The sequence below is a fragment of the Puma concolor genome, chromosome C2 (genome assembly GCF_028749965.1).
Source record: "Puma concolor isolate L17-30 chromosome C2, mPumCon1.1.hap2, whole genome shotgun sequence".
In the NCBI taxonomy this organism is placed as follows: Eukaryota; Metazoa; Chordata; class Mammalia; order Carnivora; family Felidae; genus Puma; species Puma concolor.
This window is the reverse complement of record NC_141675.1, coordinates 37905205-37931404: the sequence shown is the minus strand read 5'-3', so window position 1 is coordinate 37931404 and position 26200 is coordinate 37905205. Positions and strand designations below refer to the sequence as shown.

Sequence of the window (26200 nt, the reverse complement as noted above, 5' to 3'; positions counted from 1 at the left end):
CCACATAAGAGTGAAACCATATGGTATCTGTCTTTCTCTGTATGGCTTATTTCAAAAAGCATTTTTAAATAGAGGCAATGAACACACACTCATTTTTAAAACTCTTTTGGAATTCAGTATCTTTGCTGAAAAATAAAAATCAATTTAACCTAAAAGTGAAGTGAAAACATTTTTAAGTACATAGTAGATAAGTGTATTTTACTTTTCATTTAGTGTTTCATAACATGTATTACATTGAACTGCATTTATCTCTGCCAAATAAAGTGACCTTATATTTTCTAATTTTAGCAAGTGAGTAAATGTTTATAATTTCATATATTAGTTTTGCTATTTTTATTATGAGCTCATTTTTGAGGTACTTATGCCTGAATTAACCTATAATGTTATTTAAGTGATAGACTGTCGAAGACTGTGGAAGAGTTAAAATGGCTTTGCATTTTTCTTTTGAAGTGATTACTCTAATTTGAACCATAGTTTCAACATGAAGTTTGAGATGTTCACGTATGCTTTACTTTTGCTAGAGAGAAAATAGTATAAAAGAAGTAGTTCCAAAGTGGTTACACGAGTACAGTATGTAAATTTCCATTGGCTTGAAAATAGTCTCTTCTTACTTAACAGGTTTTCAGCATCCTCAGGAGATTGATGAAAAAAGATTACGTGAACCAACATACTGTTTTATCACCACCACTGAACCCTTTCCCCATTTTTTTGTCCTTCTCTACCTAGTTTTTTAATATACTTTTCAGTCTTCTTGTTTTACCTAATAGCTCTTCCTTGTTGACTTACGTGAATATCTGTCCACTGTCCTTGAAAAGTTATTCTGAGTTCTTTTTCATCTTCTTCATTGCTTCCTTTCCTTCTAAATGTATTTGCTATTATACATATCATATGGTATTTTAATTACTTATTTGCATATCTATTTTCCCCTTAGACTATGAACTCATTGGGATAAGTCTGTGTCTTATTTATTTTTGTATACTAGTATAATAATAGTAACTGTTTAATGGATTAAGGATTAAAAATTTCTAAAACAATGTTCCTACAGAATATGTTGTGAACTATGTTATGTGAACTCATCAAAAACTAGCTGAAAATACTGCAGATACAGGAATTTAATTTTGTCAGTGTTTATGTCAGGTATTCCTTAATATTTTTAAGCTTTCTAGTTAAGAAAATATACTAGTTTGTGAAAATTATGTACAATTTTCTTTCTACTTTTAGGAAAAACTGATAAAATATGCAACAGATAGTGAAACAGTGGAACCTGTTATCTCCCAGCTGGTAACGGTGCTTTTGAAAGGTTGCCAGGATGCAAATTCTCAAGCTCGGTTGCTCTGTGGGGAATGTTTAGGGGAATTGGGGGCAGTAGATCCAGGTCGACTAGATTTCTCAACAACTGAAAGCCAAGGAAAAGATTTTACATTTGTGGTAAGTAATGGTAATTTGGGATGACAAGAAGAGTTCTCTGTCCTATTCACATTTCTATATTTCATTTACAAAGAACTGTTCAGGTTATCCTTAGTGGCACCATGATCTAAACTAGACAATTTAGGTAACTTCTAAATTTTTTCCTTAATACTATTACAGAGATCTAGAGCCCAAAACTATAATAAAGTAGGAGTCCAGACTAGTGTGCTGTGTTCTTTTTAAAAAGCTTCCCAAGGGGCGCCTGGGTGGCGCAGTCGGTTGAGCGTCCGACTTCAGCCAGGTCACGATCTCGCGGTCCGGGAGTTCGAGCCCCGCGTCGGGCTCTGGGCTGATGGCTCGGAGCCTGGAGCCTGTTTCCGATTCTGTGTCTCCCTCTCTCTCTGCCCCTCCCCCGTTCATGCTCTGTCTCTCTCTGTCCCAAAAATAAATAAACGTTGAAAAAAAAATTAAAAAAAAAAAAAAAAAAAGCTTCCCAACCTAGGGGTGCCTGGTTGGTTGAGCGCCCTACTCTTGATTTCAGCTCAGATCATGATCCCAGGGTCATGGGATCAAGCCCACATTGAGCTCCACGCTGAGTGTGGAGCCTACTTGGGATTCTCTCTCCCTCTCTCTATCTCTCCCTCTCCCTCCCCCTCCCTCTCTCCCTCTCTCCCTCTGCCCCTCTACTCTGCTTGTGTGTGTGCACTCTTTCTTTCAAAAATTAATAAATAAATAAAATGAATAAATAAAAAAGCTTCCAATCTAATGATAATAGTTAAAACCTAATTGATTATTTAAATATTAGAATTTCAACACTGTTGCTAAGTGTTTTCATGGGAAACTAATTTCCCAGGGTGTCCTAATAGTGTATAAAAAGTTGCCATGGTCAAAGAGTTTGGGAAATCCTCTAAAAATAAATCAAACAGAGCATCTGTATCACTTAGTATGCACACTGTCAGTCTCCAAGAGGAGGGTTTGTTAAAATTATTTCTTGGAGTGTCTCAAATGACTGGGCTTCTACAAAATGCAATTGAGGAAATGCTATATATATAATTTTCTGGGTTTTTTTGTTGTTTTCTTACTTGAGAGAGAGCACGCACAAGCTGGGGAGAGGGACAGAGGGAGAGAACCTTAAGCGCAGCCTTCACGCTGGCATGGAGCCCACTGTGGGCTCAGTCTCCTAACCCTGGAATCATGACTTGAGCCAAAACCAAGAGTTGGGCACTCAACCAACTGAACAACCCAGGTGCCCCTGCAGTTTTCTTTTTAAGGATTAAAATGCAGTGCTTGATCTTGGGGTCATTAGTTCAAGGCTCACATTGGGTGTAGCTATTACTTAAAAATAAAATCTTCAACAACAACAGTAAAACAAAAAATGAAACTTGGAGCTTTGCAAAAATTGAATGATTCAAATGCCCTTTATTAATAGCCTAAACAGCCTTAGGTTGGGCTTCTTGGCTACAGATTATGTTTTAGCCTTGGTACCACATTTAGTTTGACTCTTAATGTCCTTTCCTTTTCTAAGTTAAATTCACTTAGGTAACTAAGTTAAATTAATTACATAAGGCACAGTACAGTGTAAAAAATTGATACACCTTACCTTTGTTTTTTTCTTGTTTTTATTGAGACTGGAGTAGAAGATTCAAGCTTTGCCTATGGATTATTGATGGAACTTACAAGAGCCTACCTTGCGTATGCCGATAACAGTCGGGCTCAAGATTCAGCTGCTTATGCCATTCAGGTAAGAATGTGTATAGTCAGTACTGGTTTTACATTACTGAATTCTGATAAGTTGTAAATGTATACTTTGGAAACTTATTTTTGTAAACTGTCATTTTCATTATCAAAGATCAAAATTATCATAAGTTCATGATAAAATTTCACAGTACAGAAATGTACCCTCTTAACAAATTATTATAGGTACTTTGGAAAATTTTCTATATATTTATTTAACAAATCTATATGTCTTCACCAAACAAAGAGATCATATTACTTCATGTTCTGTAACTTGATTTTCTTTTGTGTTCTTTCTTGTGTTTCTTTTGTGTTTCTTTTGAACACATGGTTATTTTCCATGTCAGTACATAGATCTCTAATTCATTCTTTCCAATGACTTAATATTCAATATGGATGGTACATCCATATTGAATATTAAGTCATTGGAAAGAAATTTATTTAACAGATTTAAGAAATTTATTTAACACATTTAGGATGTATTCAGTGTTTTGCTTTTGAGAGAAATGCTTCAGTGAGCACTTGAGTGAATATATCAATAATATAAACATCTAGAGGTTAAAATATGTCTGAGAGCAAACACAGAATTTACATTTGATAAATTTTATCAAAAAAAGTTTTACCAGTTTATGCTTCCTTGACAAACCTGCATTTTATCAAAATTTTACATCTTTGTCAATGTGACAGATGAAAAATAGTACCATTTTACTTTAGTAGTATTTAATTACGAGAGAGGTATATCATCCTTTATGTATTTATTGCATTTTTGGTGAATTTTTTCTAGATGATCTTTGCCCATTTTTCTTTTGGTATAGAGCTATTTTTTCATTGCTATTTAAGATGTATTTGTATATAATAGAAGTTAACCCTTTGTCAGTCACACACATCATAAATATTTTTCCAGTTTGATGTTCCTTGTCTTTTTTCATGGTATTTTTTTCAATTAAAAATGTCTTTGTTTTGTTAGATATTCAGTTCTGGAATTCATGGTGAGTGGTCTGAGTTTCAGATATAAATTTGGAGGTATTCATTGTAGAGATGGTATCTAAAATTATGATCCTGGATGTGTTCTTGGAGGGAGTACAGGTGAAAAGATTCTGGTAATTGAACCCTGGACATTGAGAGGTCAGTGAGAAGAGGAGGGAACAAGTAAGAAAACTGAGAAGGAGCTGTCAGTAAGGTAGGAGAATGTGGTGTTCCAGAAGACAAGAAAGTGTCTATAAAGGAGAGTGGAAGAATGAGATAGTAGCTGGGAAGGAAGGAGGAATGCAGATAGGAAAAATAACAGATGTTTATATGTTGCTTGGGAACAATTCAGCAGAGTGGAGAATATGATAATGTAAGGACAGAATTAATCGAATACTTTTTTTTCCCGTTTTTTTAAAATTTATTATTTTTTTAATATGAAATTTATTGTCAAATTGGTTTCCATACAACACCCAGTGCTCATCCCAACAAGTGCCCTCCTCATTGCCCATCACCCACCTTCCCTTCCCTTCCACCCCCCCATCAACCCTCAGTTTATTCTCAGTTTTTAAGAGTCTCTTATGAATGGATAAAGAAATTGTGGTTTATATACACAATGGAATACTACTTGGCAATGAGAAAGAATGAAATATGGCCTTTTGTAGCAACGTGGATGGAACTGGAGAGTGTTGTGCTAAGTGAAATAAGTCATACAGAGAAAGACAGATACCATATGTTTTCACTCTTATGTGGATCCTGAGAAACTTAACAGAAGACCATGGGGGAGGGGAAGGAAAAAAAAAGTTAGAGAGGGTGGAATACTATTTTTAATAGGCAAAGAGTTGTGGAGTATAGTTTGCAAGTGGGAGGGGTAGCCTTAATTAAAAACAAAAGCAAGTCATCTGTAGTAAGAGGAGAGAAAGTGTATGGGCTCTGCTGCTGATAATGCCAGGCTGGATAGGTATGTGGGTGGAAGTTGTGGAGGTCTTTTTGGATTCCTTCTGTGTTTTTCAATTAAATATGAAGCAAAGTCTGCAACTGTAAGTATATTGATCTTTTTGAAAGTATAAATGGTGACCCCCAAAAAGAATTGCTGATCTCCCTAATTAAAAGAGGCTTTTTATTAACTAGAGTGACTTTGCCAAACATCAAAAAAAGCTGGCTTCAAACAAAATTTTAATAATATTTAAAAAAACTTTTTAACATTTATTTATTTTTGAGAGACAGACAGATCATGAGCAGGGGAAGGGCAGAGAAAGAGGGAGACACAGAATCCGAAGCAGGCTCCAGGCTCTGAGCTTTTAGCATGAGATCATGCCCTGAGCCGAAGTCGGATGCTTAACCAACTGAGCCACCCAGGCGCCCCTAAAAATATTTTAAAATTAAATGAAAATGGGTTCTGGATATTTCTGTATTTGAATTTTTCATATATTTCCTTACTTTTACTAAAATACACTAATATAAAGTACATATTTTGCTAGACAGTTCTTATAGTACATCTATTACATATGGTCATTTTCAGTGGAATTGAAAGGGCTCAGGTGATAGAAGATATAATATCCTAACATATTTGTTTTGTTTTGAATATTGATACTAGAGCCAAAGATTTTTTTTCTTCATTTATAAAATATCATTTATTTTATTTTCAGGAAAGTAAAATATAACCATTTAATTTGAGGGCTTGAATAGTAGAGTGGTCTTTAACGTTTGCATTTTTTCACAATTTTTTTTTAAGTAAACTCTACCCCCAATGTGGGTTTTGAACTCTCAACCTTGAAATCAAGAGTCACAGGTTCTGCTGACTGAGCCAGCCAATTCACAGTTTTGAGCTCGGTATTTTATACCTAGAATTTGAGATACCTTGAATTTTTAAAACTATTTTGGATTTGTAGTGGCTTTCATTAAAATTCAGAAAAGATTAAATTCTAAAAATTATACTTCTGCAAATATAGACATTTCCAGTGTTTCCTCCAAATAGCTCTTAATCTTATTTCACGTATATATTACATATATAGAACACAAACTTCCTTCATGTTCAAGTACTACCACAGCTTTGGGACCTTTACTAAGCTACCTAAATGGTTTTAAGCATTGAAATACATGTCCTAAGTAAGTTCACAACTTTTATAATTCTGTATATTTTTAAATTATTTTTGTAACTATTATGTGTAGAATGTTGATGATCAGAAAGGTTTATCTACTTCACTGAAGATTTACAAATGTAAAATATGTATTTGTAGGAGTTACTTTCTATTTATGACTGCAGAGAGATGCAGACTGATGGCCCAGGTCACCAGTTGTGGAGGAGATTTCCTGAGCATGTTCGGGAAATCCTGGAACCTCATCTAAATACTAGGTCTGTACACTCGTTAAAACAATTTTTGTAAAATTGTTTTTAACATTATAAAATTAATGTTATTTTTGATGTAACTTTTTACCATTAAAAGTATTTTCAGTATGTCTAATAATGTATTTTCCACTGTGAATATGCCTATAATCTTGTCAAAAACTACAGTTTGCGCATTGGTTAAATTCTTTAATTTTAATTATTTAAAATTTATTAAAGCTAAAAGGATTGATTTTTCTGTTTCAGTCAGTAATACTTTGAAAATCTACTTTAAATTAAATATGAGTTTAAGTTCTTGATAGGTGTAATTAATATAGAAACTTAAAAATTTAAAGCTAGTTCCAAAGTCATTAGTAAACCCCAGTTAGAGATTAGATTTTCACCCTTCACCTCCTCATGAAGATATTTTCTCCCTCTACTTTTTAAAAAAGTATATTGTAATCTCTTTAAATTTTAATAATTTTGTTAACACTGATTGAATCTATAAAATTATAAATTAATTTTATTTAGAAACTATGATTTGAAGTATACTAGGTCACATGCTTATCAGATATGTGACCATGTATAAATTATTTTACTTCTTTGAGCATTGGTACAGTGCCTGGCCTTGTTTGCTAGTTACCTCTTTATATTTAGAAACTTTTTTTTTTAAGTCAGCCCAAGCAGCAGCAGGGTAGGAGAGGGGCAGTGAGAGAGAGAATCATAAGCAGGCTCCATGCTCAGCACAGAGCCTAGTGTTGGGGGGCTTGATCCCATGACCCTGGGATGCTCAACTGACTGAGTCACCCAGGCACCCCATAAAACCTTTTAAATTTAGAGCCTTTTATATGTAGAAACAGAGGGATGTAGCTGGTAAAGATAGTGGGGCAAAGGAGTGGGTTAGAGAATATTAATGAGAGTTCTTGAAGTGAAGGACCATAAAGACCAAGCTGGTTAAGGAAAGAGGTAATGAAAGGAAGGTGTTACAGATCAAGAGAGTTTAGCATGGTCAAGGGACAGAAGATCTCAGTGATGAAGAGCCAATGTGTTAGCATAACTGGGTAACGGGAAATTTAGGAGGAAACTAGGGCTATAGAGTAAGATATCTAAATAGTTCATTTTGGAAGGGAAGAAGTTTCTTTGTATTGACAAGGGAGCCCTGATAAAGAAGTAGAGGAGAAAGTCGTTGAGAAGGTTTGAGTTTGATTAGATGGTATAGACAGACACTGAAGTCACTCAGGGTGGTAGACTTTGGAAAGAAAGAAAACACTGAGAGATGTACTAAAGCTATCAGTGAGTTTGATTATCACTGAATTTGGTGAATGCCCATAATGAAGAGCAAAGAATGGTATGTCTGGGTGTCTTGAACCTCAAAGGAACAAGTCATTATTACACAAGAATGAAATTGGAAGGATCTAAAAGGAGCCTTGAGAGGTAGGAGGACTCAAATACTTTGAAGTACTTGGGGTATGCAAGAATGATCTCCTACCCCATTATTAAGGATATAGGAAAAGTAGTGTCTTTAACCATATGTGAATAAAGGCAACGCAGTAGTGGGGTAGTCAGTGAAGGAGTTGAAATAGTTTCTTAGATGTTTTATACTAAAGTTCTAAACAGGTGGATATATATTTATATACTTTTTAATAAACAAATTTTCAAAATTACAGATACAAGAGTTCTCAGAAGTCAACAGATTGGTCTGGAGTAAAGAAGCCAATTTACTTAAGTAAATTAGGTAATAACTTTGCAGAATGGTCAGCATCTTGGGCAGGTTATCTTATAACAAAGGTAAGAGAACTCTGATCAGAATTAGTTAACTGAACAGAAATTCTAAAGCAAACCAGAACATCTATCTGAATATATGTAGCACAAATAGTAGGTATTGAAGTATTTGTGCTGATAGTGACAGACAGTTTTGTAGAAAGCATTCACTAATAGAAAGTAACAGTTTCTCTACTGTTACTAGTTTCTGGGTAAAATGGTAATTATTTTATCAAGCACATTACTATGATTTTTTGCAAAATGTCTATTATATTATGTCTGTTCATTTTACATTGTGAAACGATACTGTTTAAAAGATGTAAATGGATTTTGAAGGCTTATTACATAATAAAAAGATTTTTTGATATAATAAAAAGATTTATCATCCCTTTGTGGCTTCTTCTAAAAGAGGATACATTATCTGAACTTCATCCAAAATAAAAATAAACATTTATAAGAAGTGAAACTTCATGAAAAAGTAGAGGTATATTTCTGATGTTTTCCTAATATGAGATTTTTACATGCCTGACAGAAAGGTTCTGTGTGTTCCAAGAAATGCTTAAGGCATATTTAAAATTTACAACTTTAGTTTTTAATTCATATTTCTATTTTTAAAAATATTATTATAATAATTTTTATCTGATAATTTCAAGAAAGTTTTTCATGTTTTTATGAACATACTGACCATATATTATGTGAAATGTAGAATACCATTGCATTAATTACTTCCAGATCTGGAATCTTTAATTTAGCTTAGGTTGTTGTTGTTGTTAAGTGAGGTGTTTATATTTGAGAAGGAAAAAAATCTTTAAATTTTATAAGAGACCAGTAATGTTGGCAAATCTAAGGTTAGAGCATACCAATAAAACTTGATTGTAATCCCAAGTAATTTAGTTTTCTGTTTCTTTCATTTTTTTCCTGTAGTTAATCACTGTTTATTACTTATTAAAAATGTGAGTCTTATACTTAATGTACTGACCCAGAGTATACATTTTGGTTACTCATGTGTGTGTTCAAGGAGTTAATATGCTGAATTTAATGTTAGCTAAATAAAATATACTGTAATTAGGGAGGTTAATCTGTAACAAAACATGATGCATCCATAAATTAATGGTTGGCGGGGAAGGCCATTTATTTTGAAGTGGTTGACATTGTCTGTAGGGGTCGCAGCAGTTTAGGCACTTTGAGTCATTTAGAGTGACCAAATAGGTGGTGGTCTGAAATTCTCTATGCCTCTAAATAAGAGAATACCCACTTTGCAATGATAAATTATCTCATATATGTGTGTGTGTGTGTGTGTGTGTGTGTGTTACATTAATCAATAGAATAAAATGTATAAAATTACTTAACTGTCCCTAAACCATTTGGGTTTACAGGTTCGGCATGATCTTGCCAGTAAAATCTTCACCTGCTGTAGCATTATGATGAAACATGATTTCAAAGTGACTATCTATCTTCTTCCACATATTCTAGTGTATGCCTTGTTGGGTTGTAATCAAGAAGATCAGCAGGAGGTGAGAGATGCCTTTTATTTGGTTTCTGTTTGTCTAAACATTTGTCTGATGTAATTAGTATTAGAAAAGCTACATATTAGGAAATGTATATCAGTATATGGCTATGTATGTACATGTCTAAATGCCTGAAAATCTTTTTTAACCTTTTATTGATCAAAGAATTATATAATGCTTAGTGTAGAAAATTAGTATATATTGTAGGGGCACCTGTCAGTTAAGTGTCCTACTTTGGCTCAGGTCATGATCTCACGGTTCCTGAGTTTGAGCCCTGCAGTCGGTGCAGAGCCTGCTTCAGGCACTCTGTCTCCCTCTCTCTCTCTGCCCCTCCCCAGCTCACACACTTTCTCTCTCTCAAAAATAAACATTAAAAAATATATACATATTAATATGCCCCAGTATACATAGAACTTTTTGACAAAAGAGTACATAAGAAATTACTGATAGTGTTTTACTGACATAAGAAATTACTGATAGTAAACAGTAATGTGGATTAGGATAGGGGAAGGAGAATATTTTACTACTGCTTTTATTTTTTAAATTTTTTTAAAATGTTTATTTTTGAGAGAGAGAGACAGCATGAGCAGGGGAAGCAGAGAGAGAGAGGAACACACAGAATCCGAAGCAGGCTCCATGTTCTGAGCTGTCAATGCAGAGCCTCACACAGAGGTTGAACTCATGAACCACCAGATCATGACCTGAGCTGAAGTCAGATGCTTAACCGACTGAGCCACCTAGGCATCTCTACTTTTTGTTTTATGATATTTTGTAAAGTTTAATTTTTTAACCACATACATATAGCAGTTTTTTAATAATTATTTTTAATGGCATAAAGAGCATATTACTATGTTCTTAATGTAAAAATTGAATTATACAAGTAAAAGTGTGCCCTTTGACTACCATTCCTGATCCCATACTTCCAGAAGTCATCACTGATATTAATTTGATGTGTATATTTTTATTTTTGAGAGAGAGAGAAGGAGAGAGAGGCAGAGAGAGGGAGACACAGAATCCGAAGCAGGCTCCAGGCTCTGAGCTGTCAGCACAGAGCTAGCTGCGGGACTTGAACCCACGAACCGTGAGATCATGACCTGAGCCAAAGTCGGACACTTAACCGACTGAGCCACCCAGGCTCCCCAATGTGTATATTTTTAGACCTTTTTATTTTTTATTTATTTTTATTTATTTATTTTTTATTTTTTAATTTTCACATTTATTTATTTTTGAGAGACAGAGCACAAGTGGGGGAGGGGCAGAGAGAGAATGAGACAAAATCCGAAGCAGGCTCGAGGCTTTGAGCTGTCACGCAGAGCCCGATGTGGGGCTCGAACTCAAACCGCAAGACCATGACCTGAGCTGAAGTCGGACGCCTAACCGACTGAGCCACCCAGGTGCCCCACGACATTTTTATTTTTTAATGCAATTGGTTCTGTTTTGGTTTTCTTTTTTTTTTTATTCTATATTGTGTTTTAATATATATATATAATTTACTGTCAAATTGGTTTCCATACAATATCCAGTGCTCATCTCAACAAGTGCCCTCCTCAATGCCCATCACCCACTTTCCTCTCTCCCCCACCCCCATCAACCCTCAGTTTGTTCTCAGTATTTAAGAGTCTCTTATGGTTTGCCTCCTTCCCTCTCTGTAACTTTTCCCCCCGCCCCGCTTCCCCTCCCCCTGGTCTTCTATTAAGTTTCTCAGGATCCACCTAAGAGTGGTTTTGGTTTTCTTTTATGGCATCATTGTAGATAATTGTTCTGTAACTTGCTTGTTTTCTTTTTTTACTTACCAATATATATTTATTGAACCACCCTTTTTAAAATGAATGCTATATAATATAGTACTTCGATTTTATACTTGTACCATTGTTTATTGCCATAATAATGATTATTTCCAAGTTTTTGTTTTTACAATGCCATGGTGAGCATCATGGCAATTCTTACTTGTGAAAGAGTTTTGTGTATGTGTGTTGAGGGTATATTCCAAAAAATAGAATTGTTGGGTTATATGGTAGGTACATTTAAAATTTTATTAGAGACTATAAAATTACCAATACTGACTTACAGTTGCCTTAGAGTACTTTGTCTTATAAGTTAGATAGTAGTAAAATGATAGTATATAGACCTATTATTAACCATAAAATGAGTTCTTCTTAGGTTTATGCAGAAATTATGGCAGTTCTAAAGCATGATGATCAGCATACCATAAATACCCAAGACAGTGCATCTGATCTGTGTCAACTCAGTACACAGACTGTGTTCTCCATGCTTGACCATCTCACACAATGGGCAAGACACAAATTTCAGGCACTGAATGCAGAGAAATTTCCACAAAGCAAATCAAACAGAGATAAGGTAGACTCAATAGGTGAGTCATAACAAGTGTTTATTTTATTCACTTAATTATTAACCAATTAACTCCTTCCTGTATCAGTTCTGTAATTTAAGCATTAGCTTTTTAAAGACCTGTGTTTTCTTGTACACCTTTTTTCATCCTAAGGTAGCCTTTTCACTGAGAAAAAGAGAATTTATAGTCAGAAAACCTCTTTAAATTCTACTCTCACTTCCTCAGAAAGACACATGCCTCATTTTTCATTGTATAATATAGGATTAATATTATCTTATTTATAAGACTGAGGATTAAATGAAATGATGAATGTATATATTGTACAGTGTGAAATAAATGACATGTTAATATTGTTAGTAACTGACTCCTCACTGCTAACCCATTTACTCTGTCTTCTCAGTGTATTGGGTGTATTTACTCTGTGTCCCTTCAGTGTACTGTGTGTGTATACACATACATATATATACATACACATATACATACATGTACATATATGTGGTAAAGTGTTATCCTTTTTCACTTGTGAAATACTCTTTGCAGTTTTTTTCACATGTTTTAAATTTCAAGAGAGATTTAATTTCATTTTATGGCCTATTTCTGTTTTCCATTTTTTATTCATTTCATTCATTTTATTATTTTGTTTTTCCTGTCTCTGGTAGTGTTTGGTATTCAGCGAACTCTCCAAATATGCTTGATATGCATTACTACATCACACCCTGCTATACCAAACATGTGCATTTTTTTCCCTGTGATATTACAGCTCCCACTAAGGTGGAATTTCATTACAGTTAAAAATAACACCTACCCCTAGGATAGAAGCATTTGCTAAGAATTAGACTCATTCTACTTCTGAATACCTCAGCAATTTTAATAGAAATGTCATGTTTTACCTCCTACATTTTGAGGTTAATTGAAAAAATTGACCAACAGTCCTTAAAGAGACCTTCACTTATGCAGTCCTCAGTTTGTGAGCATCTCCCTCTTGTTCATATACCTGTGGAAACCACGTACATTCCTGTTGTTAAGCACAAGAATTTGTTATTTTTCTAACAGTTTTTTTGGACTTTCAAACAAATATCTGCGGGATTGTTTCTCTGAGGACTATGGCTAGTTATTAATATATTTTCCATTGGTTTAACAATTACATGTTCATTCCTGTTTCTGCACATGAAAATGTCACTGGAAAACTAAGTCTGAACTTTATCACTATTCCTACTAACATTGCAAGGGAAATACTAGCTTTTAAGAATAACATTTGTAATGGTTCAAAAGTACAATATCTTTGGAGTCCCTGGGTGTCTCAGTCAGTTAAGCGTGCAACTCTTGATTTTGGCTCAGGTCATAATCTTGTGGTCATGAGATTAATCCCCCATGTAGCACTGGGTACTGGACTTGGAGCCTGCTTAAGATTCTCTCTCTCTCTCTCTCTCTCTCTCTCTCTCTCTCTCTCTCTCTCTCTCTCTGTCTCTCTCTCTCCCTCTCTCCCTCTCTCCCTCTTTCTCTCTCTATCTCTCTCCCCCTCCCTCCCCCCCTCTCCCTCCCCATTTCCCCCCGCCCCTCCCCCCAAAACAAAAACAAAAGTACAATATTTTTAACATCTCTCATAATTTGAATGATCTACAGATTTTGATGGAATCAAGGACTTATTTTACGTATAACTTCTTTTAAATTTACCATCTTGATTCTTTAAATTTTGAAGAAATTTATAAGTGTTAAAGTGTTTTACTTTGAATTTTCATTAAAGTAGTTGCTGTTGTATACATAGCAACATAGGAAAAAATAGCCTGTTAAAAATTCTAAACTTTATTTTATTTTATTTTTCCAATATATGAAATTTATTGTCAAATTGGTTTCCATACAACACCCAGTGCTCATCCCAAAAGGTGCCCTCCTCAGTACCCATCACCTACCCATCCCTCCCTCCCACCCCAACAATTCTAAACTTTAAAAAGCAAGCTATTTCTATAATTCTGCTGTTTCCCTACTGTTATACACTATTAGTAGTTTTATAATTATCATTAATAAATAACTCATTTTTGTATCTTTTGTATCATCTTTGTATCTTTTCAGTATTTAGTACATTTGTTTAGTTTTTTGGGTTTTTTTAAGTTTTATTTAAATTCCAGTTACAACATACAAGGTAATATTAGTTTCAGGTGTACAGTATAGTGATACAGTACCTCCATACATTGGTGCTCATCATAACAAGTGCACTCCTTAATCTTCATCACCTCTTTCACCCATCACCGTCTCACCTCCTCTCTAGTAACCACCAGAGTCTTCTCTATAGTTAGGAGTTTGTTTTGTGGTTTGCCTCTCTTTTTTTTTTTTGTCCTTTGCTCATTTCTTTTGTGTCTTAAATTCTACATATGAATGAAATCATATGGCATAATACAGATTTACATTTAATCCTCACAACAACATTGTAAAGAAGGAAGGACAATTCTAATATTTCCCTTATATATATGGGGAAATAGAAGCTCAAATAAGTTAAATAACTGTCCAAGGTAAGGTAAGTAATAATGGTGGGAGTTGGAGCAAGAATCCTTTGAGCAATCATCCTACAGGTAGTTACATTCTAAGCATGATATTCTTAATACATTTCTGTTAACTTATTTAGTGAATGAAATTGAATTTAAAATGAATAAATAGGAATTTAAATCGACACTTTTAAAATTTCATGTTATAAGTCTTTACTCAATTGTCTTTTTATAATCTAGTATCTACTGCGGATTATGAAGACTATCAGAGTGTAACTCGTTTTCTAGACCTCATACCTCAGGATACTCTGGCAGTAGCTTCCTTTCGCTCCAAAGCATATACACGAGCTGTAATGCACTTTGAATCATTTATTACAGAAAAGAAACAAAATATTCAGGAGCATCTTGGATTTTTACAGGTTTGAAATTAATACATTAAACTTAATGTTGTTTAATATTGCTGATCTTTTATGTTTATATCGTTCATTTTATTGAACATTTTATTGAGTGTTTTAGATGCTGTGCTAGGTACTAGATATTTATAAGCACTTTAGATACTTGCGGATTAGTGGGGAGAGATAAACATCCGTTTGATGTAATACTAGTTGTGCCCTGAGGAAAGGCACTTATGTGTGGGGTGGGGCGGGGTGGGAGATGGAAATATGTGAGCAAGGAATTAGTACAGGCTCTTTGGAGATCTTGTCTAAGCTGGGTCTTAAAGAATGGATGGTAGATATGTAAAAGAAGGGGTCAAGATATTTCAAACAGGGGCATCCATATGGAGTTGGCAAAAGTGTGGAGTTGGGAAAGAACGTGGTGTATGGTAAAGAGTAAAGTGTCAGTTTGGGAATGGCAGAAGAACGATAAAGATTTGGACAGAGGAAAGATAAAACATAGAGGACCTTTTAAGTTGTCCAAAATTCTTAGGTGATTTGAACCAGGGAAGTGCAATGGAAGAAATGACTATGGCATTCATGGAGGGAGGGTTTGAAAGAGCCATGATGCAAGGGAAGCAAGCCATTGTTATTCTCATGAGAAATGTGGGCCTGAATTTGGGGGTGAGTGGGAAGGGGGATGTGCTGGTTGTAACAGGAATTGGGCATGACAGTGCTAGTGAAATAATGGTTTAGGTAATAAAATTTTGATTGTGTAGGGAAAGGGGAGAAAAAAGGCAGATGGGGCTAATACAGTGGGATTAAAAAAGAGGCCAAAATGAGGGGCACCTGGGTGGCTCAGTATGTTGAGCATCTGACTCTTGATTTCGGCTCAGGTCATGAGCCCAAGGTAACGGGATCCAGCCCCGTGTCAGGCTCCATGCTGAACATGGAGCCTGCTTGGGATTCTCTCTCTCTGCATCTCTCCCCTGCTCATGCTCTCTCTCTCTCCCTGTTAAAAAAAAAAAAAAAGTCAAAATTGATAGACTTTTTCCAAGTTGAAAAGCAAAAGGCAGTGAGAAACTTAAAAATTAGTAGCTTGTAGTGTTTGGTTTTTTTTTTAAGTTATTCATTTAAGTAATCTCCACGCCCAGCGTGGGGCTTGAACTCAAAACCCTAAGATCAAGAGTCACATGCTCCTCCAACTAAGCCAGCCAGGTACCCCAGTACTTTGTAGTATTTGGATGAATATTAGCCTCCTCCTGTCTATTTTTCTCCTTGTCTAGCTTTGAGTCTATTTTCATTATTAAATTCATTCCCTTACAAAGATGTTTAACTCCCTTGTCTTTTCACCCACTGTATGATACTCACTTTGTAAAATACCATCCCTGGATAAACTCAAGCCATCTGCTTTCTCAGTGTCTGCATTTAAGCAATTGAACATTGCTGGAGAAAAATCACACAGTGGGTTTTGAACTACTTTTGCTTTAAGTTTATAATCTGAGATTTCAGCAGTACTCTTTAACACTGCCTTCAGTCCTGTGTTTCTTTAATAGCCTACCTTCCTGCTCTTCAAGATGATTATTTCTTATCTTCTCATTTCTCTGTTTCCTCACCTACTCTTAACTGGTAATCTTGCTTATTGTCATTAAGAAAATGAAGCCAGAGGCACCTGGGCGGCTCAGTCAGTTAAGCATCTGACTCTTGGTTTCAGCTTAGGTCACAATCTCACTGTTTCATGAGTTTGAGTCAGAATCTGTGCTGACCTTGCCAAGCCTGCTTGGGATTCTCTCTCTCTCTTTTTCTCTCTCTGCCCCTCCCCTGCTCACGCTGTCTCTGTCTCTCTCAAAGTAAATAAATAAACTTAAAAAAAAAAAAAAGAAAAGAAAATGAAGCCAAATGTCTACCAAATTTGAAAATACACTGACTTCTGCACCATATCATTTTTTTTTCTCTTCTGTTATTCTTGAAGAAGGATCCCTTCCTGTCAAAATTCAATCCTTCTACTTGTGCTCTTTATTTCAGTCCTTCAGATATTCCTGCTTTCTCTAAAATCAGTAATTTATCTTCCTCAACCCGAGTATATAGACATACTCTGGTATCTTCCCTTAATTTTTTTTTTTCTCACATGCCTACAAGTGAGTGGGAGAGGGGGAGGGACAGAAACAGAGGGAGACAGAGAATCTTAAGCAGTCTTCACTCCCAGCCCTAGACAGAGCTTGATCTCACAACCATGAGCCAAAATCGAGAATCAGATGATGGACTGAGCCACCCAGGCGCCCCCATCTTAATTTTTAATAATTCCCTTGGTCTTACATTCCCCTTCAGATACTTCCCATCTCTCTGTTTCCCTACATAGCCAGTTTTAAAAGAACTGTTTATCTTCCCTATATTTACTTTACTTTCCATTCATTTTTTGACCATCCCAACATGACTTCTGTCTCCATTCCACTGATAACTACTCTTACTCAGAAAATCAGTGGCCTCTATATTGCCAAATCCAATAAATGCTTCTTAGTTCTCATTTTCTTAATTTCACAGAATCATTTGATCACTCCTTTTTCATTAAGACGTTTGCTTTTATTTCATGGCTTCTGGGATATCACATTGCCCAGGTTCCTTTAAACTACTCTGCTTTCTCGGGACCCCTGCGTGGCTCAGTCGGTTGAGCGTTCGACTTCCACTCAGGTGATCTCGCGGTTTGTGAATTTGAGCCCGCGTCAGGCTCTGTGCTGACAGCTCAGAGCCTGGAGCCTGCTTTAGATTCTGTGTCTCCCTCTCTCTTGGCCCCTCCCCCGCTCATGCTCGCTCGCACGCGCGCACTCTCTCTCTCTCTCAAAAATAAATAAACGTTAGGGGCGCCTGGGTGGCTCAGTCGGTTAAGCGGCCGACTTCGGCCCAGGTCATGATCTCGCGGTCCGTGAGTTCGAGCCCCGCATCGGGCTCTGTGCTGACAGCTCAGAGCCTGGAGCCTGTTTCAGATTCTATGTCTCCCTCTCTCTGACCCTCCCCCATTCATGCTCTGTCTCTCTCTGTCTCAAAAATAAATAAACATTAAAAAATTTAAAAAATAAATAAACGTTAAAAAATGTTTAATAAAAAAACAAAAAAAGAATAAACTATTCTGCTTTCTCTTCTCAGTTTTATTTGTTAGTTCTTTGCCTAGTAATATACTAGTACTCCTGTCTCCTACCCTGACCCTTTCTCTTCTTTCTATTCATTTCCTAGAGCATGCCATCTTTTCCCCTGCCTTTAAAGGACATCTTTGTGCTAACTGCTCCCAAATTTTTATCTTCAACTTGAATATTTCCTTCGAACTCAGATTTGAGGCATCTCCCTATCAGTATATTAAAATACTTGTTTAAAAATTTTATAAATTTTAAAATGCAAACACTTATAAACTGTATTCAACAGAATTTATCATAAGTTGTATTTATTTTTTTTTAAATTTTTTTAAATGTTTTTATTAATTTTTGAGAGAGAGAGTTTGAGCAGGGGAGGGCAGAGAGAGAGGGAGACACAGAATCGGAAACAGGCTCCAGGCTCTGAGCCATCAGCCCAGAGCCTGACGCGGGGCTCGAACTCACGGACCGCGAGATCGTGACCTGGCTGAAGTCAGACGCTTAACTGACTGCGCCACCCAGGCGCCCCTATCATAAGTTGTATTTAAAGAGAGTTCAGAACCTTAAAGTTCTTTGTGACTCTCATCAATAGCAATTACTAATGTAGATTTATATTTTAAGTGGAACAAGAGTGTTAAGATAATAAAATGTCTGTAAATAAGTTTATAATTTTACTGTGAAATCTGTCTTGAAGCAATTACTTACTGTTTGAGAAAAATTCTCATGTGCTCTATTCACATAAACTGGTGGTTTTACAATTTTAGTTCGGGTTGTGTTTTTTTCTCTTATTTGATTGTTTTTTAATGGTTGAACAAAGAAATTGTATGCTGCTATGCATGAACCTGATGGAGTGGCTGGAGTAAGCGCAATTCGAAAGGCAGAACCATCTCTGAAAGAACAGATCCTTGAACATGAAAGCATTGGCTTACTGAGGGATGCCACTGCTTGTTATGACAGGGCTATTCAGCTAGAACCAGACCAGGTAAGATAATAAATGAAAGGCAACATAATGAAAAGAGCCCTGAACAAGGAACTCTGGAAACCTTTGTTTCAATACTGTCTCTACTAGTGTCTGGAAAATATTTAATCATCTCTGAGCTTGAGTTTCCTGATTGATGTAATTAGACATGTGCTAGAGGATCTCAAAAATCTCTTCCCATGCCAAATTTCTGTGACCTTAGAAATCCACCAAATGAATGATGTGTGTTGAGGAGTATATTTATATTAATGTGTGCTCATTTGCTTTAAAATTTATACAATTTTTGTTTGCAATTAAAAGTATCAATTTGACATACATTTTTTAATAATAACAATTATTCTCTACAGCCTAGGAAACATTTTCAGATTTTATATGCCCCCTACCAACCTTTATGAATTTCTGAAATGGTCCCTTAGAAATACTAAGCTATAATTAAAATGGGGGTGTGTTAACATATCTCCTGTTTACTGGGACAGGAAGGGAATTTAGAATTCTTGATTTATGATCTTGGCTTAGATTCTCTCTAATCTTACAGTATTGCTTTTTGTTGTATTTTACATGTTCATTTTCTCAGAAGCTCATACAGGATCCTTATTTTTCACAATCTTGTTTTCAATTTTAAAGAATATTGCATAACCCTATATAACTTTTTAGTTACTACAGCCCTAAATCTATTTTAATGTTATGAGCTTTGAGTTTTAATTTTTGTGTGAGAAATAGTATGGTAAATAATCTTTAAACAAAATATTAAAGAGTACTCATTACATTTATATTTGATTTGCACCAAAAATTAAACCAAATCTGGAAAAAATAATAAATTCACTGTGAGAATTTTTTAGGTTGTCTGTGTATTCTTTTAATACTCACATATATTAGGACATTATTGGGGGCTTTACCATTACACCATGCAAATCAATTGCTGAACTAAGAAGAGTAGGTTTAGTGAGGCAAATAGTACTTTTTATTGAATATCAGTTAAACAGTTTTTGTTTTCCACGATATATTTGAAGTGATTATTGCTATTTTAAATATTTTTAAATTTCTAGATTATTCATTATCATGGTGTAGTGAAGTCCATGTTAGGTCTTGGACAGCTGTCTACTGTAATCACTCAGGTGAATGGAGTGCATGCTAACAGGTAATTTTTATTTTTTTATTTTTTTTAAGTTTATTTATTTCGAGAGAAAGAGTAGTGGGGAGGGTCAAGAAAGGGAGAGAGATAGACTCCAAACGGATTTCACGCTGTCAGTGCAGAGCCTGTTGTGGGACTTGAACCCATAATCATGACCTGAGCTGAAATCCAGATTTGGTGCTTAACCGAATAAGTCACCCAGGCACCCCACAGGTAATATGTTTTTTAAAGAATGATTGTATTTTGGGCTACCTTAGTGGCTCAGTCAGTTAAGCTTCCACCTTTGGCTCAGGTCATGATCTCGTGGTTTGTGGGTTTGGGCCCCGAGTTGGGCTCTCTGGTTTCAAGCAGAGCCTACTTTGGATCCTCAGTCACCCTTTCTCTCTGTCCCTCCCTCCCTAGTGCAGGCACGCTCATTCTCTTTCAAAAATAAACCTTAAAAAAAAAGAACGGGGGCGTCTGGGTGGCTCAGTCGGTTAAGCATCTGACTTCAGCCTAGGTCATGATCTCGCCGTTCCCAAATTTGAGCCCCGCATTGGGCTCTGTGCTGAAAGCTCAGAGCCTGGAGCCTGTTTCAGATTCTGTGTCTCCCTCTCTCTCTCTGCCCCTCCTCCACTCGCACTGTCTCTATCTCTCAAAAATAAGTAAACATTAAAAAATTTTTAAAAATTGATTTTCTTTTGTTATTGTATCTGAATCAAAAAATTTTAATCAGTGAATTGAGTTGACATAACATTTAGCAAAGAAATGAAATCTTTTATGTTTTCATGGTGCTGGAGATAGGCAACAAAAACTTTTTTTCTACTTTGTCATAGGCTGATTTAGCACTTAACAGCTTACCTTTTTTTTGGTACCAAATGTGTTTATTTTATATATATATATATATATATATATATATATACACATATATATATATATTTTTTTTTTTTTTTTTTTTTTAATTTAGACCCAAGCTAGTTAACATGTAGTGTAATAATGGTTTCAGGAGTAGAATTTAGTGATTTATCACTTACGTATAGTACCCATTGCTCATCACAACAAGTGTCCTTAATGCCCCTCATCCATTTAGCCCATCCCCCACCCAGCACCCCTCCAGCAACCCTCAGTTTGTTCTCTGTATTTAGGAGTCTCTTATGTTTTGTCTCCCTCTCTGTTTTTATCTAATTTTTGCTTCCCTTCCCTTATGTTCATCTGTTTTGTGTCTTAAATTCCACATATGAGTGAAATCATGATACTTGTCATTCTCTAATTTTGCTTAGCATAATACATTCTAGTTCCATTCATGTTGTGGCAAATAGCAGGATTTCATTCTTTTTGACTGCTAATACTCCATTGTGTGTGTGTGTGTGTGTGTACCACATCTTCTTTATCCATTTAGCAGTTGATGGACATTTGGGCTCTTTCCATACTTTGGCTCTTGTGCTAGTGCTGGTATAAACATTGGGGTGCATGTGCCCCTTCAAATCAGCACTTCTGTATCTTTTGGATAAATACCTAGTAGTGCAATTGCTGGGTTGTAGGGTAGTTATATTTTTAATTTTTTGAGGGACCTCCAATACTGTTTTCCAGAGTGGCTGCACCAGTTTGCATTCCCACCAGCAGTGTAAAAGGGATCCTCTTTCTCCACATCCTTGCCAACATCTATTGTTGTCGAAGTTGTTAACTTTAGCCATTCTGACAGATGTGAGGTGGTATCTCATTGTGGCTTTGATTTGTATTTCCCTCATGATGAGGAGTTATGTTGAGCATTTTTTTCATGTGTCTTAACAGCTTATCTTCTGTCCCAAGAGTCTTTCTTGAATTATATTTGCTTTAAGACAGAAACCTTGTAGAGCTCACCTGCTATTGGTGAGGCTCATACAAACATATCCAAAAAGTATCTAAGCTCTGTCTACATTATTAGCACCAGTTATTTTCTGTGTTGGGAAAGAGGAAATTTTGTGACTGGTTTACAGAATACCACTCTAGACTCTGTGTTTTTTCCGTAAAGGATTGATAAAAATGAAAGCTGCCTTCCGTTCCTAAAGAAAGTGGGTTTGTTATAGCAAGAAAATGATGCAAAAAAGTAGTATGTATGTGTGGCAAAGATTAAGGCTGCATAGTTCTTCTGGTCTGGGGAGTAACTGTGGAGGTTTGTGCTGCTCTCGAAGCTGCATTGTTTGGAGAGCTAAAGTACTTATTTCTTGATATATTTGCCAGATGCCAACTGACTATTCTGGGCAGTGAGATCTGATCAAAAGGGTTGGTATCTTAGTTGATCAGAGAGCACACAGGCCACTATTTTTAGTTAGGACTGTCAAAGCAGTTCTGCTAAGTATAGTTTCTATAAATTCCCAACAGTAATTTGCAAAGACTTCAAGTCTATAATGTTTGAGAGCAGAGAAGCTCACTGTTAATCAGATGGTTTCACAGTAATGAAATTTATGAAACAAGGGAAGAAACTTTGCAGAAGCAGGTAAAGAATGGTTGTATGTTTTAGATGTTTCTCTAAATTAGTTGAAAGACTTCATAAGTAAAGTAATTTGGGAAGGTTCGTCATGGCTCAAACCTAGGTGTCAAGTTTCGTTATTATACATGCTGTAGAGTTAGACTCCTCTTCTCTTTGGATGTGGGATACATAGAGGCTTCTGATCTATCATATATAGACAACAAACAGAGTTGATAGAGGGAAGGGGTGGGGGATGGGTTAGATGTGTGATGGGTATTAAGGAAGGCCCTTGTTATGATGAACAGTGGATATTGTATGTAACTGTTGAATCACTGAATTCTACTCCTGAAACCATTATTGCACTATATGTTAACTAACTAGAATTTATTTATTTTAATGTTTATTTTTGAGAGACAGAGCTCAATCAGGGTAAGGGCAGAGAGAGAGGGAGACACAGAATCCGAAGCAGGCTCTAGGCTCTGAGCTGTCAGCACAGAGCCCGAACAAGGCTCGAACCCACAGAACCGTGATACCATGACCTGAGTTGAAGTTGAACCCCTAACCGACTGAGCCACCCAGGCGCCCCATCTAACTAGAATTTAAATAAAAATTTGGAAGAAAAAAAAAAGATTGCTCTATCATGTTGGAGCAAGTGGTCATTGAGAGGATGTGTTTTCTTTGGGGAGAATATTTGCATTTTTAAAAAAAGTTTTTATTTATTTATTTATTTATTTATTTAGAGAGTGTATGTGTAATAATGGGAGGAGCAGAGAGAGAATCCCAAGCAGGCTCTATATTGCCAGTACAGAGTCCAATGCAGGGCCCATGAACCTGAGTGGAGATCAAGAGTCAGATGCTCAACTGATGGAGCCACCCAGGCTCCCCAAGAATATTTGCATTTAAACAAATATTCCTCCAAAATTATTGAATGTACTTGACCTACACAATTACTCTTTTTAGTGAACCTATTTATGGGGATAAGTTCTCACAGCCTGGTCCTCACTACCTTTTGGTACTTCTTGGTATAATACTTGGTATGACACATCCCCTCTAGATAGCAAATCCTGCTAATTCTACTCAGATTTTGATCTTAAAATTTTGATATTTTGGCTTCTGGTGATAAGCTTGTAAAGTTATTCACAACTGGACTTTTTGAAAACTACATTTCTTTTTTTTAATATTATTTTTAAGTAACTTCTATGCCTAGCGTGGTGCTCAAATTCATGACCCTGAGATTGGGAGTCTCATGCTCTACTGACTGAGCCAGCAAGGTGCCCCAAACTACATTTCTATTGTATTTCTTTTAGCCTTGTTCTAAATTGTTTTTGGTGGAGTTTGTATTTAGAAATTAGAGGATGTTCCATATTTATACTGCTATTTTAGATTTTTTTTAATAAGAAAAATCACTGTTTTACATTTTTTAAATGTATTTTTACTACAGAAAGAGCAAAGAGGGCTTTTTATGGCATTGATCCTAACCTCTCTGATTCTGTTACCTTATTTATACTATGAGGATATGTGTGCCTTTCTGTGTTGTTAGATAATTAAATGGAAAAATGTGCTCAGTGCAGGGTCTAGCATATATCAAATATTCAAATGGTATGATTAATAAAGAGGAAATATGGGGGTGCCTGGGTGGCTCAGTTGGTTAAGCTGACAGCTCAGAGCCTGGAGCCTGCTTTGGATTCTGTGTCTCTCTCTGCCCCTCACCCACTCACACTCTGTCTCTCTTTTTCTCAAAAATAAATAAACATTATTAAAGAAGAAATACTGGGAAAGTCTGGCTTCTATATAGTCATCCACAATATCATTATCCATCTTAGTGTCATATAAGTAGAATGTTTAGAAAAAATAATTACCTATATCATACTTGTTTTAAAAATCCAGATTTTTTTTTAAATGTTATTTATTTTGAGAGAGGGGGAGAATCCCAGGTAGGCTCTGTGCTATGAGCACAGAGCCTGACACAGGGCTTGAACTCATGAACTGTGAGATCATGAGTCGGAGCTGAAATCAAGAGTCAGACACTTAACTGACCAAGCCACCCAGGCACCTCTACAAATCCAAATTTTAAAGTAACTCAAAATAGTTTAAGAATAGATACATAATTTAAGCAGCTTATTTCATATCCTTTGTTATGCCATTGACACGTCATTTGTAACTTTCTTAAGCCCTTTTATTGAGTGACCCTGAGCTGCTCCTGACCTAGTACCCGCAAGCTCCTCTATTTTTGCCTTAAACTTAATTCAAAATCCCAAGTTCTTAGAATTGCTTACCTCTGAATGTGTATATGTTCAGTTGGCTCTTTTTCCCCCTGCCCTTAGTTCAAGTTAAGCACACAGCTAATCTTAAAACTGCACTTTGTAATTATCCAGGCATTAATTCTGTTCTAATATATGGCGCAATTTAATTTGTTGGTCAATGGCATTTTTAAATTGCCCCTTTAGAAGTAATTATTGAGGGGCGCCTGGGTGGCTCAGTCCATTTAGCGTCCAACTCTTGATTTCGGGTCAGGTCATGATCTCACGGTTTGTGAGTTTGAGCCCTACAGCGGGCTCTGCACTGACAGAGTCCTGACAGTGCAGAGTCTGCTTGAGATTCTCTCTCTCTCTCTCTCTCTCTCTCTCTCTCTCTCTCTCTGTCTGCTCTTCCCACACTTTCTCTCTCTTCCTCTCAAAATAAATAAATATACTTTAAAAAAAGAACAAGAAGTAATTATTGAAAAAATGTTTTTTAGGGGAATGGAAACATTAAAAATCAAGGGTTTCTTTTTGGGTAGAGATTATCATTTTGTATTTAAGTACAAAGTACAACACAATACAAATACAGTAAATAGAATAAATAGAGTATCTAAAACAATGAAAAAATCTCTAAATGCCACTTTAAATAAAGTTTAGTTGATACTGGCTTCTTTTAATAGGTCTGAATGGACAGATGAATTAAACACATACAGAGTGGAAGCAGCTTGGAAATTGTCACAGTGGGATTTGGTGGAAAACTATTTGGCAGCAGGTAAAATTACTTCTTAAAGTATAAGCAGTTTTAATATACTATAAATATTCAGACTTAAGTAGCTGAGTACCATCTATAATTAATCTTTCAGCTTGTTTTATAATTGCCTTCTTGTTCAAAGTAGAATGAAACCATCTGTTCAGTATTTCTGCTGACCATTTTACACATGAAGTAAACCTTGTTTTGGGGCCCCATGGCATTCCTTGACTCTACATTTATTTTTCAGATGGGAAATCTACAACATGGAGTGTCAGACTGGGACAGCTATTATTATCAGCCAAAAAAAGAGATGTCACAGCTTTTTATGACACACTGAAACTAGTGAGAGCAGAACAAATTGTACCTCTTTCAGCTGCAAGCTTTGAAAGAGGCTCTTATCAACGAGGATATGAATATATTGTGAGGTATTTGTGGGGGAGGGTCCATCTTATATTCCTGGTTTGTAAGTGTCTTCTGATAGATTTGGAATGTTTTAATTAGTAAATAACTGATGGTATGTTTGGTATCATGTGTATCTACATGCAGTGGCAGTGGCTCTTTCACTCCTTTATCTCATGGTCACCCTATAGTTTTTTTGTTTTGGTTGGTTTTGGTTTGATTTTTTTTTTTTTTTTTTTTAAG

General features: G+C 35.8%; 1 protein-coding gene across 4 annotated transcripts in view; it reads left to right on the top strand.

The window, feature by feature from the left end:
* The window catches only part of ATR (ATR checkpoint kinase), a 109905-nt gene that overhangs the window by 45287 nt on the left and 38418 nt on the right, over window positions 1-26200 (top strand). For all 4 annotated transcript variants that reach the window (XR_015240022.1, XM_086674446.1, XM_086674447.1 and 1 more), the window contains 11 exons: window positions 1222-1428; window positions 3035-3148; window positions 6348-6463; window positions 8101-8221; window positions 9571-9708; window positions 11863-12073; window positions 14773-14951; window positions 18846-19010; window positions 20054-20145; window positions 25488-25579; window positions 25806-25983. Coding sequence is in view for 3 of the 4 variants with exons in the window: in XM_086674446.1 (XP_086530572.1) it covers window positions 1222-1428; window positions 3035-3148; window positions 6348-6463; window positions 8101-8221; window positions 9571-9708; window positions 11863-12073; window positions 14773-14951; window positions 18846-19010; window positions 20054-20145; window positions 25488-25579; window positions 25806-25983 (1613 nt within the window). In the remaining variant the exon portion in view is untranslated. The remainder of the gene's footprint in view (window positions 1-1221; window positions 1429-3034; window positions 3149-6347; window positions 6464-8100; window positions 8222-9570; window positions 9709-11862; window positions 12074-14772; window positions 14952-18845; window positions 19011-20053; window positions 20146-25487; window positions 25580-25805; window positions 25984-26200) is intronic.